The following is a 14,499-nucleotide window of genomic DNA, read 5'->3' as shown; positions in this document are numbered from 1 at the left end:
CAGTGCTGGTCAGAGAATTCAGAAGGCTCTTTTCCCTTCTTAATTACCACTGGAGAGGGTTCTTGATCAACACATTTAATTGCAATGGTTTTTTGGGGGCTAACACAGTGCTCCGGTTAATTGTGCTCCAACAGTTTATTACTTTTTATTATCATTATCTATCATTTCATTTTTAGGGATAAATAGTTTTGTTTGCAAATGCCAGGCCAGAAAATACCAAGGTAAGGCAAGGGTAATCTGAAGAGTTTGTTTTTAATGATGAAGTGTAAAAAAAACCCCACACATATTTTATAAACAATGTAAGATAATTAAAAAGCAGCCAATCTTCACATTTAAAAGGCCAGATATAGAACAGCGTTTGAAAATGCTCTTTAAATACAAAGTGTACAGTTTTTCGTGCTATACCTCTTGATGTCATTGATAATAAACACAAACTGTTTCATATTTTTTATGCCAGTTTTTTAGACAAGAAACCAAAACAAAAAAAAAATTTAAATGTTGAAGTAAAGTTCATAATGTATATAAATTTTAAGGTGTAAAATTCTGCAACTCACTAAATGTATTAGTTTCCAATGTTACTCTACCTACTCAACACCAAAAAACAAACAGACAGTTAGCAAATAGCATTTAGCAGCTTTAGAGTCCTGTATCTCCCCGAGGAGTTGGTACAGACCAACAACAAAGTAAATATTGGCTTTGGATTTATCAAGGGGCTGGAAATATGACTTCAACTGAGTGAATACGTGGCACTGTGACTGCTGGGTGTGTAACTAAGTAACTGTTTGCTAGCACATTTGGAAAACCAACTTCAGAGATACATTTGTGTTGACTAATCATTTCCACATTACTTTCCATTAGTTCTTCAACCACAACTTCTGGAAGACTTCGTTGTTGATTAAGCCAATTGATGAGGTCCAGATCAAAATTTTGTTGACAAAACTGCTCCGAAGATGGAGGCAGGGACATTTAGAGATGCTCATAACGAAGTGTATGCAAAGAAAAATATGCTTTGTCTGCTTAAGTGACTATCTTTAGTGCAGATTAGCAAGCATCAGCCTTGCTCAAACAGAAGAATAGCTTTCAGAGCGCTGGTAGATCAGGTCAACCTGACACTTAACCTCTGTCAGTCACTATCCAGGCCGCCTCTAGACACTAGATAATCCTTAGAAAAATACAATAAGCACACTGGACATACTGCATTTTTCTATTGAACTGTGTCCAATTTTAATTTTTTTACATTTTTAACTTAAGTCGCATTGGTATTTTAGACATATTCTGTGCTGGGGTCTCCCAGGGCAAAAAATTAATGTTTTAATAGAACAGAGTAGTGTTTTACTTGAATAACATGTCCGCAAAATAAAGCCTTTCTAAACACTTTGTTTATTTTATGATTTTTTTTTTTTAAAGAATTAAACATTTGTGTGTGGTAATTTCCGTTTTTCTTAGAGAAGTCCACAATGTATCTGCCGCTACAGTAGCTCTTTAAATACCATCTTTTTTTATTACAGGTTGTTTGTAGTCATGTGATCCCAATGATGCATGAAAATCAGAGGGGGACAGAAAGTGGTGAACACAGATTACAAAACAATAGGAATGGAGGAAAGCTAGTATGTTAAAACTCTATGTAGACCTAAATCAGAATTTAGAACGATATTATATACACTGAGTTTAATTCCAGTGGTTTTCAAAAAAGGGATTTTCCCCACTGGTTAACAATGTGCTTGACGTGAAGGTGATCAAAATTACAAATGACTTAGTTTTACTGACCTACTACATGATGAGCCAGACAACAGGAGTGAAGAGTCTTGAGGAGTCTAGCGTTGAGCTAAGAGGCTAGCTGGACTCCTTTAAAAGAATTTCTCCCTCATTTTATCTAGGAAAATGATGATACTCAATTAACCCTTTAAAACCTGAGTTTCTGGACTCTTTTCTTATTTTAACCATAAAAGGCCCAGAAAATGTCCTGTGAGTACATGCTTTTGCCCATTTTTCCACAATACTTAGAACTTTTAATATATGGCAGTTATTTGCATTTTACTGCATGTTGGGACTTCTGGTTTGTAGATGAGACTGTAGACAGCTATAACGAGGAGCTCCCGACCGAATAAGTTTAAAAAAACGGAGAAAACCCTTATGATCATAACTCGACGGCAGGAAAATAATTAACATGGATAAAACACATTTTACTGCATGTTAAGAGTGTTTTAACAGTTTAAAAGGAAACAACACAAAAAATGGGGAACGTTTATGCTAGAATCTTAGTGAGAAAAGGGGAAATTACAGTAATAACCACATGCTGGCTGTGAAGCACAGTTTCTCAGCTTTCAGAAACTGTTTGAATTTTTCCGATAACACAGTCATGCAGTTATGGTCATGCAAAGTATGCTTCTACAGCGCGTCATCGGCGACGCGCTAGGATTTAAAGGGTTAAGCAAATAGCCCGTTCTAGAAGCTGGATTGTTTATATGAACGACAGGAGCTATGTCCCATTTGAGACTCGGCTTTCCTTCTTCCTTTTTGTTGTTATCTAATGCACTTTAAAAAGCCAAACTGTGACAAAATGAGGACTCATTTGGTAACCAAAACACCAGCTGTCATTACTGACATGAGCAAAATAATCTTGATCACTGAAAAAGGCAGATTTCCCATTGCAACAAGTCAGACTGAACTGACATCGGCTGCAGAATTACAAGCAAGTTCAGGTTTTACTGTGTGAAATAGTGACAATCTAAACCAAACTGGACAGCTTTGTGGAAAAAGAATATATATCCAAGTCTTCTTGACTCTGCTGCTTCTCAGTTTCTCTGTGAGTTTTAAAACATTTTGCCTAATGGGTAACTTCTTTTGGGACCAGGAAGTATCTCAGAGTTGTTATTCTGCTAATTTGAGCAGTTGGCACATCTGTAAATGGCACAAAACTTTTTGCGTTTGGATAGTGCTTCTCTGTGCAGAAATCATTTCCTGTCTCCATCTGGAGTTCTTTACTGTGACATAACTTGATCAGCAAACATCCATTAAAGAGTTTTAAATCCTGTTAGCTTCCATTAAGAAGGTGAGCTCTCAGCCTACAGTAACATTGAGACTTGTTAAGTAAAGACCCACAGACCACAAGTCCTGCTGCTTACCCAAACTGGTCGCCTGTTGTCTCTTAACTGAGGAGTCTCTTCAGTTAAAACAGGACTTTACAAAGGGTTATTTTCTTAACAGTGTACCACCATGTAGGAGTATGATCGAATGAGGGAGAGGAAGCAAAAAGGTGTTTGGTGCTATTACCACTGTCTGTAATCAAAGCACATTTCTCAGCGTTTTATACAGATATATTGGTCACACCAGTGTATAGGATAGAGACAACTTTTTAAAAGAAGAAAAGTGATAATAAAAGTATCCCTTATATAGTAGTACTGAAAGCATCAAGAGAGAAAAATGAGAAAACAACAATAACATTAGTTGGAAACTTCATGAAATGTGTGGTGAACAACAATTTTTCCCAATAAAATAATGATGCTTGAGCATTCCTTGCAATTTAAGAACGCCTTTCCAAAGGGATGTATATTTTTCTGTGAGGTCAAGTTACTTCTTACTCGTAAAGCTCCAAATCATAACAGAAATACTATAATTTGTTTGTATACTGATCAGGTTGAGATTTATATATATATATTTATTATTCTAATGCATACAACTTATGGTGTGTATATTTTTTTTTATTTGCAGTATTTGCCCCCCCCCCCCTTTTCCTGCTCTATTGAGCCAACACCTCAGGTGCCCCCAGGAACTACCATGTTAACAAGGGTTGACTTCCCTGGCTCTGGTAAAATACCTCTGATGTATAAACCAGTGTAAATCATGCTGCAGGGCTTCAACACAACTCCTCATGCACCTGCAGGTGGACAACAATACAGAGAGTTTTGTCTATTTCAACTAATAAAATTTCCAAAGACATGGTTAGTAATGTAGACATAATGTAAACTTAGGTTCACTCATCATGTCACCTGTGCTCCAGGTTCATGGTGGGTGAGATCTCTTGAATTACCCTGCAGGTAGAAAGCGCCCTGGCTCACTGAGTGACGCATTTGCCCTCAAAGCGCATAACAGGTCTTATGCAAAGCAGAGCCACCGGCCATACCACACACCGTGATGTTATATTTGCTGGCTTATGCAAATGACTGACCTTTCACAGAACATTTACATCAGGGTGGGAAATTAACTTTTTGATCCAGGAGCCTCTGTGTCTGGTACATTTATGAAATAAGTCAAATTATTTATCATTACATTAAAAAAGAAGTTACACAACTTTAACTTTATGAGGGGAAAAATCGCTGTTATTTAACCATCAACTTAAGACAGTGGATCATGTAAATAAAGATGAACACTTTAAGTATTTTCTCATAAGCCATGTTATTAATCATCTTTAACAAAACGTGGGTTTTACAATTTCTCCAGGCTTCTTTTTTAAACAAGATTTATTTGGTAATATTGGATTCATTTGATTTTCAGTACATGCTGTGAATAACAAAACACACCCAGTTAAATCATTCTCTGCTGACTGAAAATTAACAAGTAGCTTCAAGATATTTAAAGAAAAATTCAGTGCAACAGAGTCGCAGGCTGTACAATGGGATGTTGTATTCCTTATGTTATGATTTTTGTTTTCTGTCTTTCTATTTGTTATTGCTGATTTCATTTTTTTGACACATTTTATAATTTTACACCAGTAAATTAGAACATATTGAATTGATGCATATTCTTTTTGGCTATAAACAAGACATTTGCCTTGTAGTGAACAACAGATCATTCCTATCTACAAGCTGCAGTGATTTTTATACATTTTTAAGTGGATCTATAACTTTAACATACTGTAGCTGAAGTAGGTATATCTGGCACAACTAGGGGTGGGAATTGATAAGATTTTATCGATATTGATGCCTTTATCAATTCAATTTTTTATCGATACCCTTATCAATTCCTTCCTGTGAATTTCTTTTTGGACTGCTGAAAATGTTAAACATCAAGTGTTTGAGAGGAGAGCACACTAAAATAGACAAAAATCTCTTTTTTGTTGAATATGTCTCGGTTAAGGCAAACTGCTCTCTGGATCTTTAATCTGTGAACTTGAATTAGAATACAGCACTACTGTGCATTTTCTTTAAAAGACAAAGCCTAAAAATATACTAATCTCTGGATTCCAGATCTCCAGAGGTATCAAAATAAACTGAACTCCTGTGCAAAATTAACAGTTATTGGGCAGAAAGATGCGTGTCATGCATTAGACATCATTGTTTGACAGACGTTTCTCATTGCCCTGTGTGCAGCATTTTTGGAGAAATGAAGCCACATTTTTGACCACTTTAGTCTGTTTTTTTGACAGTTCACTAGAAATGGATGATAATACGGTAATACTGTATCCTGGGGTACTAAAAATAGCCATGGTGTTGCTTTGATTCCCGTCATGAAGATAGTGCTGTGGGATTAGTGCACATTAATAAGAAATTCCTTGAGAATTTATGTTTTTTTCCACCCACAGCACCACTGCCTGTGTGTGATGACTGTTTAAAAGTGATGACTGAACTCCTGTTAATGATGTCGGGACAGTTTTGCAAAAGACAAACACTCGCACGCGCCATGGCGCAATCGCAGCGCGGGCACGGCTCTGGCATCGTGTTGGTCTTCTCTAAAGTCAAACTATAAGACGTGCACTGCTGGCTCTAATGTGATCTAAGACAACGTGAGTTTAAAAACACTCTCATTCTTCTTTCTGGTGATAAATCAATGATGACAAATTATTACGCATACCCATAGGTGCTGCGTCCTGCTGCAGCCATGCCAGGTACAACAGAAACCACTCAGGGTTTTTAAAAACGTGAAATATAGATGAGATTATTCACTGCTTTTTGTGCTGAAGTATTCTGTAACTTTTTATAAGATCGTCGTAAAGTAAACACTCATCAGGATGGAGCCGCTAAAGCACAACGCAGACATAAATAATATTAAAATCCAATATTTTTTTTGTTTAAAATCCTTAAGAACATGACTTCACATTCCCAGGTTCTATGATAGCATATTAGATTTGGATTATCACTATTGTCTCATCTCCTGGGAGGAGGGGAGGGAGGAAAAAGAGTGCATGTCTGTGTCATTGAAAGAGAAAAAAGAGAAACTTCATTTGTTACCCCGCCCCGATTTAACCTGTTTTACTTAAATAATTCACTTCTACCGCTCCTTTAAACATCTCCTTAAGAATGTGTTTTATTCTAGGCTCGAAGCATTTTGATAAAGGATTAGATACACGCTGCAGAGATGCGCAATTCGCTTGTTGTGCTTATGCGTGCACCCCGACCGGTGCTTGTAAAATGTGTTTTTTAAACACCTTGCGGCGATACTGTATAGCCCGGTAAATGTTTGTTTTCCCAGCTTCTCTGTTCAGCTGACTTTCACATGCGAGGCCTGTGTTTTATGGCATGCAGAGGTGATCATCAATAAGGGAATCGTTAAGAGAAAGTGTAAATGATGTCGATGGATCAAGCCAATTGGAACCGGTTCTCAATGGGAACCGGTTCTCAGTTCCCACCCCTAGGTACAACCACACCAACTTTCAAGGTGCATGAAGGATGAACAAAGTCTTGTAGGAAACAGACAGCTGCAGCAGCAGAACAACTTTATTAGGCTTCCTTGACAGCTTTTAACTTCCTTATGAAGGCCACAAGCCAAAATGCGTTGGTCTGAAACGGTTATTCTCCAATCTACAAGTGATGCTTGAACTTTTTGTTTTTATTGATGTTTTACAAAGCACCCCAACTTTTTGTTGTTGGGGTTGTCGTAGCTTTACTTTTGACATCTATATAAAGGACATCAGAAAGAAACTGTGGAGCACTCAGCTGATTTAACAATGTTGAGAAGGTGTTAACGTTGAAATCCTGAAAAAGCATTTCAAACAGATCTAGTCAGTGATTGTTGAATGGAAGCGATCTTGTGAGTAGAACTATCAATAAGACAGCATGTCATCTCAAGTATTTGGCAAGCTCCAAGTCATGCTGTTGTGGTAAATGATGTCTAATATGTAAAATCTAACTAAAGTTAAGGTTCCCTTGGCATATATATGTTTACCAGCAGCTGTTTGTTGTCATTAATCCAACAAAGTTGGCAGATAGCTGCAGACGATGAGTTGCCAATGCAATTGCAGCAGGGGATTTGTCCATATGTGGACTAAGTATGGCTGCAGCAGAGAGGAAAGGAAACCCATCCTGTATTATGCAAAAGGTTCCCATAAGAACTTCCCAAAATAGTTCTAATTTTCTACACATAATAATCACTTTATAGTACTAAAAGAGCTCCATACCAAAAGGTCAATAAACTATGCTGATGTAAAGGTTGGTGACATAACCACTTTATTTTATCATGCATGATATGAAGACTTAATGTGGATGCCTGGGAGTCATCCTATGGAGACTTGTTTATTGTTTATTCTTCTCCAGGGTTATGACCTATTTTGTCAGGATGGTTTGCTGTGAAGTTGGTTTGCCCCTGGGATGCATGATGGGGGTCAAACAACGGATAAAAATGCACACCTAGTGCATATTTTAGATGCTCAGTGCCCACTTCATACAGAGTTTTTTTAACCACATTTTGATTATAACTTGTGGGAAAATTCAGTCATCTTGGGTCAACAGATGCCAGAATTTTAAACTTGGATAAGATACTAGTGAATTCAGTCAGTATCAAGACCTGTTTTGATGCCACGGCTAATTAAAAAAATAAGTCTTCGGCCACATTTCATAAAAACAATCAGCTGATAATGCAGTTTATTTCATTGTCAAAAAACTGCTACAGTCAGACAACAATGTTTAGGTAACAAGTGCCGTTACAGATCTGAAAATCAACACACTGTCATTTTCATGGCAGAAGTAGTTGGGGGTTGTGCATTTTAATAAAACAGCCAGCATGTACATGCACTTGCTTTTTTCCAGTGATGGGGTGTATACATACAAGAATTACTAACTCACGATTGTTTGCTAAATGACTGAGCAGTGTTGCTAGTCCATGTAGCTCCTAACTACAAAGCAGAACAGCTACATTTTGAGAAAATGACTTGGGAGCAAAGAGCAAAAACTGAACTTGGGAGTGTGGATACAGATAAGAGGAAGCACAGGCTGTGCTGATTGAAAGTTTTCTGCATGTTTGCCTTTTGTTGCAAGCATACTGCATTTGCTGTGTGTGTTTTTAAGTTCAACCTAACTGATTTTTTATTGATTTATTTGGTAAAAGTTCACTGCATTCAAACCAGCACTTAAAAAGCCAGTCTCCTGCTCCCAGGAGAGGCTTGTTTTTTTAGACTGAGTTAAGGTTACCTGACATCATGCACGACTGGAGATTCTGGCAATTGAATGTCAGTGTCAACACAAATCTTATCCCAGTTGCTGTCTCTTTAGCCAGGCACGGTGTACTGATCTCTGCTTTTTGCCATAACTTATACTTTCTTGTGCCAGTTAATAACTAACTTTCTGCAAGAACATTTTCAGCGGTTGTTCTGATTGAGAGTTATTCTCATCTGTCAGGCATTATATTGACAAAATTTCGACATCTTGTTCTGCTGAGATCTCAACAAGGAGATGTTGTAAGGCAGTCTTGATCAAAGGCTACATCTTACTAAGATTATTTATTATTCCTTTTTTAGCTCACAGTGTAAGTGCAGTTTGAAGATAAAATTGTATGACCAGTGTTAGAGAAGCTGCTTTAAGCTACAGATATTTGACTTTACAAGAGGTACTGCATTGCTGCTTGAAAAGATACTTAAACTAACCAGAAAAGAACAGTTGACAGTGTATATGAGACACACAGTGTTAAGTATTCTATTTCTAGAGAAATGTACTCACTGGAGGGTTTTTATTTTTCAAACAAATGTGCCTGCTTGCCTTTGCTTTAGTATGACAATGGAGATTTTTCCTCAGGCTGACATTCAGGGCTTTATTCATGATGAAGCTGTTGTGTGTGAGGACTGAGGAAAGCCCGACCTTTTACACATGCAAGACATAAAGGTCAAGTTTGTGGTGCCCTGGGTATGCCCTCAAAGCATCAGGATAACAACAATAATAAATTATTTGTATGGCACCTTTCACACATAAAATACAGCTAAAAGTGCTTTGTAGTTAGAGAAATTAATGCTCAAAAAGAAACTGACAAGAAGATCGAGTACCAGGTCTGCATGTGTTAAGTTGATTATCACAATTTTTTTTATCAACATCAAGATCACGATCATCAAGCATGATTATTTATTCATTTTAAGAACTGTTTTAATGTGTTGAAGGCTTACTTTAAAAACATATACGGTGCATTCACAAAGTTTTCAGACCCCTTTCACTTGTTTCAATTTTGTTCTGTTACAGCCTGATGCTACAGTCCTTTAAATTAATTTTTATTCTCATTAATCTACACACAGTACCTCATGATAACAAAGTGAGGACAAAATGTTAGACATTGTTGCAAGTTTATTGAATATAAAAACTGAAATATCCCATCTATACAAGTATTAAGATCTAGCTGAGATGTTTCTGCACCTTAAATGGGAGTCCACCTGTGAAAAAAATAAATTGATTTGATATAGTTTTGAAAGGCACACACCTTTTTATAAAAGGCCTCACAGCTGACAATGAATATCAGAGCAAAAACCTAACTATGAGGTCAAATAAACTGCCTGCAGAGCTCAGAGATGGTATCATGGGAAGGTGACAAAAAAGATCTGCTGCACTGAAGAGCACAGTGGCCTCCTTAATTCTCAAACAGAAGACGTTTTGCACAACCAGGAGTCTTCCTTGAGCTGGTCACCCAGCCAAACTAGGCAAACAGGTGAGAAGGGCCTTAGTAAGAGAGGTGACTAACAACCTGATGGTCACTCTGACTGAGCTCCAGAGATCCTGTGAGGAGATGGGACAAAGTTCCAGAGGGACAGCCATCACTGCAGCTCTCCACTGATCTGGGCTTTATGGCAGTGGCTGGATGGAAGACTCCTCACTGCAAAACACATGAGAGCCTTTTTGGCTTTCATTGGAATTTTTCTAAAATTCTGTTTTGACTTTGTCATTATGGGGTACTGAGTGTAGATTAATGAAGAAAAAAAATAGTTTAAAGGACTGTAGCATCATGCAGAAACATAATAAAACTGAACAAAGTGAAGTGAATGCACTGCTTCTCAATTGTTTCAGTGCTAGATGTGGTCACAATATGACACGGCATTTTTTTTAACACATCTGCCCCTAACAATTGGCCTAATATGACCCAGCAATGCCCTACAAGATACCTTCACAAGCAGAACATTAGTAAGAAGTACATGAAGAGATTAATTAAATACATATAAATAAATACATGTTTATCTTAATGACCTGCAGAGGAAAACAAAAAAATGAAATAGAAAGAATAACATAGGAAGGAACCCCATTTAAATTCTAATAATACTACTAATGTTATATGATGGCCAAAAGAGCCTGTGTCCACTAACAGCTTTTGGCAGTACCCACAGCCTCAATTTCAAAGCAGTGCTTACTGTTACTTACTTACTTACTGTTACTGTTCCTGTTCCCTTGATGGTGACTGATACATCTGTGAAGTTGCCCTGTGTGCTTTGTATCTGCTTTTATTCAAGGAAATTTTACAAAGAAAGCATAACAATGGAAACAAGTGATGTCCTGACGTGATCAGTACCTCAGAAATAAAGTCCAGGTGTGCTGCTTCTGATTGGTCAAGGAGAGGCAACACTGACAAGTCAATGAAGTTCAACTATTTTCAACTAAGGGTGCTGTGAGCTAGGGATGTTTGATTATGACAAAAAAGTATAATTACATAACTATTTTCATTAATATTGTGATCAATGTTATTGAACACTGCTGCTTATTGATTTTACATCATCTGTGTCTTGGGCATTTGTCAAATACAAAGTATCAAAACTTGAGCATTCTAAACAGTCGGAAGAACAAGTATGAATCAAACCGATAAGTAAAAAATATGAATTATTAGAACAAATAAATAATGCATAAGCTGTATTGTTGAGGTAATGGGGATGCACTCTCTTGGGCCAAATATAATCATAAAAACTCATCAAATATCCATCAGAAGTGATAAAAGCCACTGGCAAATTGAGTACAAAATGTCCTGCAGCACAGTAATTATTTAGTCAGAGTTTTGTTGTTTTGTTGTCTATGACCATGGCAGGCCAAAACTGGGAATTAAATGAATTGCCCAGTACTGCTGTTAGCAATGAGTTTTCTAAGTGAGGCTGCTGATCACTAAACTGAAAGGACTTGGATTACATTAATTTTTGACAGCAAATAGGCATTTTCAGCACAAGAAAAATGTTGGTAGTAGAGATGTAATAATAGTATATCAAGAATAAACTAACCTAAAAAAATCACAGTTATCATTAGTATCATGGTATTTTTTTATTTACTGAATGTGTGCAAGAAGCACTGATACATCTTTTGAAATAATCTCACCGGGTCATATAAAAAAACAACATTAGGCACAATACACATCTGAATCAACTTTGAATTATCAACATATTAAAATTAAACTTAAAACTGCAACCAATGCACATTAACAAAGATATTTCTTTCATAAGGATGTCAGCATTTTTGACACTTTGATATGTTTTGAAGCAATGTGCTTTAAAGAATACACTATCCATTAATTTGACCTTGGATAGGGGGATTGCCTTTATTCAGATAGGAAAGCTGAAGAGAGACCGGAATCATGGGTAGAGTAGGGAGAAGACATGCCGAGACCGGGAATCTGGAACCACTGTCCTATCAAATAAAGGCAAAAAGGCCAAAAATAAATCTTAAAAAAAAAAAAAGTTAAAATCATCTGTCTGTTTTATGTATTTTATATTACTTTCCATCCTCACAGTAGTATTCACTGAAGTTTTTCATCAAAAACTGAAATTTCTTTTCCTTGATGTTACATTTCAACACATAATGACTTTTTATAGACACTCATTAGATGGTCATTTTACTGAGCTGACCTTGAACACATTATAAAATAACCATCTGTCAGCTTGTTAAGTGAACTAACTAAGTTTTATTTTACAGATTTTAACACAGATTTCAACACTGGATTAAGGTTTTGACTCACTGCAAGGCTTTGGAGCGCTTCCCATACTAATTTGAGCAGATGAAGAGAATATTGGTCTATAAGCAGTTTAAGCCAGTGCTTGAATCCAGCATTGTTTCCTTATCCTTAAAAGTTTTCCTTTATGTCTCCTGTTGACCTTTTTCAAATCCTTTCAGTTGGCAAAACTACAATGCATGTTTTCTTATTTTCTCTGGTTATAAAAGCATGTTTATTGCAACAAGTTCTAGTTGTGCTTAAAATTTCAAATTTAATATCAACCATGGGAGAATTTCACCTCTGTTATCATTAAATTTAGTATCTGTTTCATCTCTAGGTAGTTGTCCCTTAGAGTATCAGGAATTATGACAATAAAAATAATTATAAGAATCACAGAAGTAATGAAAAATAAAAAAAGCACTCACAAATAGTGTGCAGCAGTTTATCAGCTTAAAGTAAAGTTTATATTACCAGGGTGTCACAGCTCATGAAAGTTGTGGTAGAGATAACTCAAAGCTTCCTTTTAGAGGTATTTCACTTCCTTGATGTCCATTCTTACTGTGCTTTTTGCTTTGGTGTCTAACAAAGGCTGAATCCCCACTTGTCTGTTAGCTGGTTCTGGGAATCTCCAGTAAACCAGCAGGATGAAAATAAGGGGTGAGAATGTGGGGAGGGGTCTCCCTGTATCTAACATTGTTGAGATACAAGGAGGTATACCTACAAGTACAGGCGTATGTGGGAAAGATCATGAAGAGAGATAAACTTACATTGAAGAAACTAGTTTGGTCGGTCTGAGTGATGGGATGAAGCAGTGGCAAGCGGGTCCGTTTTTTGTGCTTACAACAGGATGACATGTTGCATGTGTTGTGTTAGGGAGGTGTGTCTTGACGTGCGGTCTGCCTGGCTGCATGCTGGCCTGCTATAGGCTGCTGCCTGATGAGCAGGGATGGTGGAGCGGCGCAGGAAAGAGGAGGCACTAGGACCCAGTGGTGCAGCAGTGAACAGGCAGGCATAGCGGGGCTGAGTCACTGCATGTGTCTGAGAGGCAGTCAGAAACAGAGCAGAGCCAGGGAGCAGAGGTGATCTCACACTCATCAGCACAGGATAACACAACCATGATGGGTTGACTTGGGGGGAAGGCGGTTGGAGAGAGGAAGTGTGCGTTCGCCACCACTTGCTCAGCCATGGAGACCAACAAAGTTCTTCATTTCGTGCCTTCGGGTAAGTCAATCCAAGCTCTGAGATCTGCTCCTCAGCTGAGCACGACACAGCGATCACTGGGAGAACCTTGGGGTTCCCTACCTAGTGAAACCTGAGAACCCCTGTGTGCAAAACATGTGCAGCACACCTCCACTTCCACTCTGAGGGGAAGGCAGATGTTTGGCTGTGCATGTGTTCCACTGTACATACTTGGTGTTTTTTCTATTTGCTCTTTCTGTATACTTAGGCAATGTTCTGTTTGTGACAGAATCCTGTTTTTATTTTTTCCAGAGGAGGAGGAGGGGTCCTGGAAGCTCCATTGAGCTCCCAGAAATGCAGATGTTTTTTTGACTTTTTTAAAAACACATACGCATTTGCCGTTTTTCTTTTTCCTTCTTCCTCTTCTTGTTTATGTCTGGTATGCGACACCAGAGGGTTCCTGCATTGTATTTCCTTCAGTTTAGGAGCTGAACCTTGAAGAATGATTGCATCTAAAAAGCCACAGAAAGCTAGTTTACCTGTCGAGCAGAGACAGCTGGAATGCAGAGGAAGCCCGGGCTCATAATGCACTTTCTCATGTGTTGCACTGACGGAGCTCGTGCAAGCGCTCGCTAGACAGAGAAAGGGGGGGGGTCAACACAGCACAGAGTGTGCATGCATTTGTGTGTAGTGGATGTGTTTGTGCATGAGAATTGGAGGGAAAAAAGTGTTCATCCATTTATTGGCATCTTTGTGCGTGCCTGTTTGAAGTCTGTGAGATGGAGAAGGACAGATTAGTGTTGGTGACAGCCACAGGAGAGCAGCGACTTCCCCCTTCACCGAAAGTCCTCTGAGAGAGCAGAGCCCATTTGAAGGTGTGATGCGGCTGCCTCCTCACTTTCATTTTGTCTGGGAAGGCAGAATGGGATACTGCGTCTCAGTTTGTGTATTTGATGAGGATGTTTTGTGGGAAAATTCAGTCACGGAAACATTATCTGAGCTTTTAATTGTGTGTTTTATTTGCAGTACACACCTCTTTGTGTGTGGGATAAAGTGTGGGAATGAAGTGATGTTTATGTGATCTTCTGTGCATATCATTGTCTGAGTTCAGCCGTGCTCTCGTGAGAATTGTGAAAGTGTGAGTGTGTCATGCACCGCGCACACTAAATACACCTCAGAGTGTGTCAGGGCGTGATGGACACTGCTGTGGCTCGTCCCCTAAAGAGTAAT

General features: G+C 38.1%; 1 protein-coding gene across 4 annotated transcripts in view; it reads left to right on the top strand.

Annotated features, from left to right (window-relative positions):
* The window catches only part of slc4a11 (solute carrier family 4 member 11), a 224,895-nt gene that overhangs the window by 29,417 nt on the left and 180,979 nt on the right, over positions 1 to 14,499 (top strand). Inside the window, exon 1 of one of the 4 annotated variants that reach the window (XM_041812786.1) lies at positions 13,164 to 13,311. The exons of 2 other annotated variants lie outside the window; for them this stretch is intronic. In XM_041812786.1, the coding sequence (XP_041668720.1) occupies positions 13,275 to 13,311 (37 nt within the window). In that variant the 5' untranslated portion in view covers positions 13,164 to 13,274. Of the gene's footprint in view, positions 1 to 13,163; positions 13,312 to 14,499 lie in introns of those variants that run through there. One more of the 4 variants, XM_041812788.1, reaches the window with a different exon arrangement.

The sequence above is a fragment of the Cheilinus undulatus genome, linkage group 18, assembly GCF_018320785.1.
Source record: "Cheilinus undulatus linkage group 18, ASM1832078v1, whole genome shotgun sequence".
Taxonomy (NCBI): Eukaryota; Metazoa; Chordata; class Actinopteri; order Labriformes; family Labridae; genus Cheilinus; species Cheilinus undulatus.
This window is presented reverse-complemented; position numbering and strand designations above follow the sequence as displayed.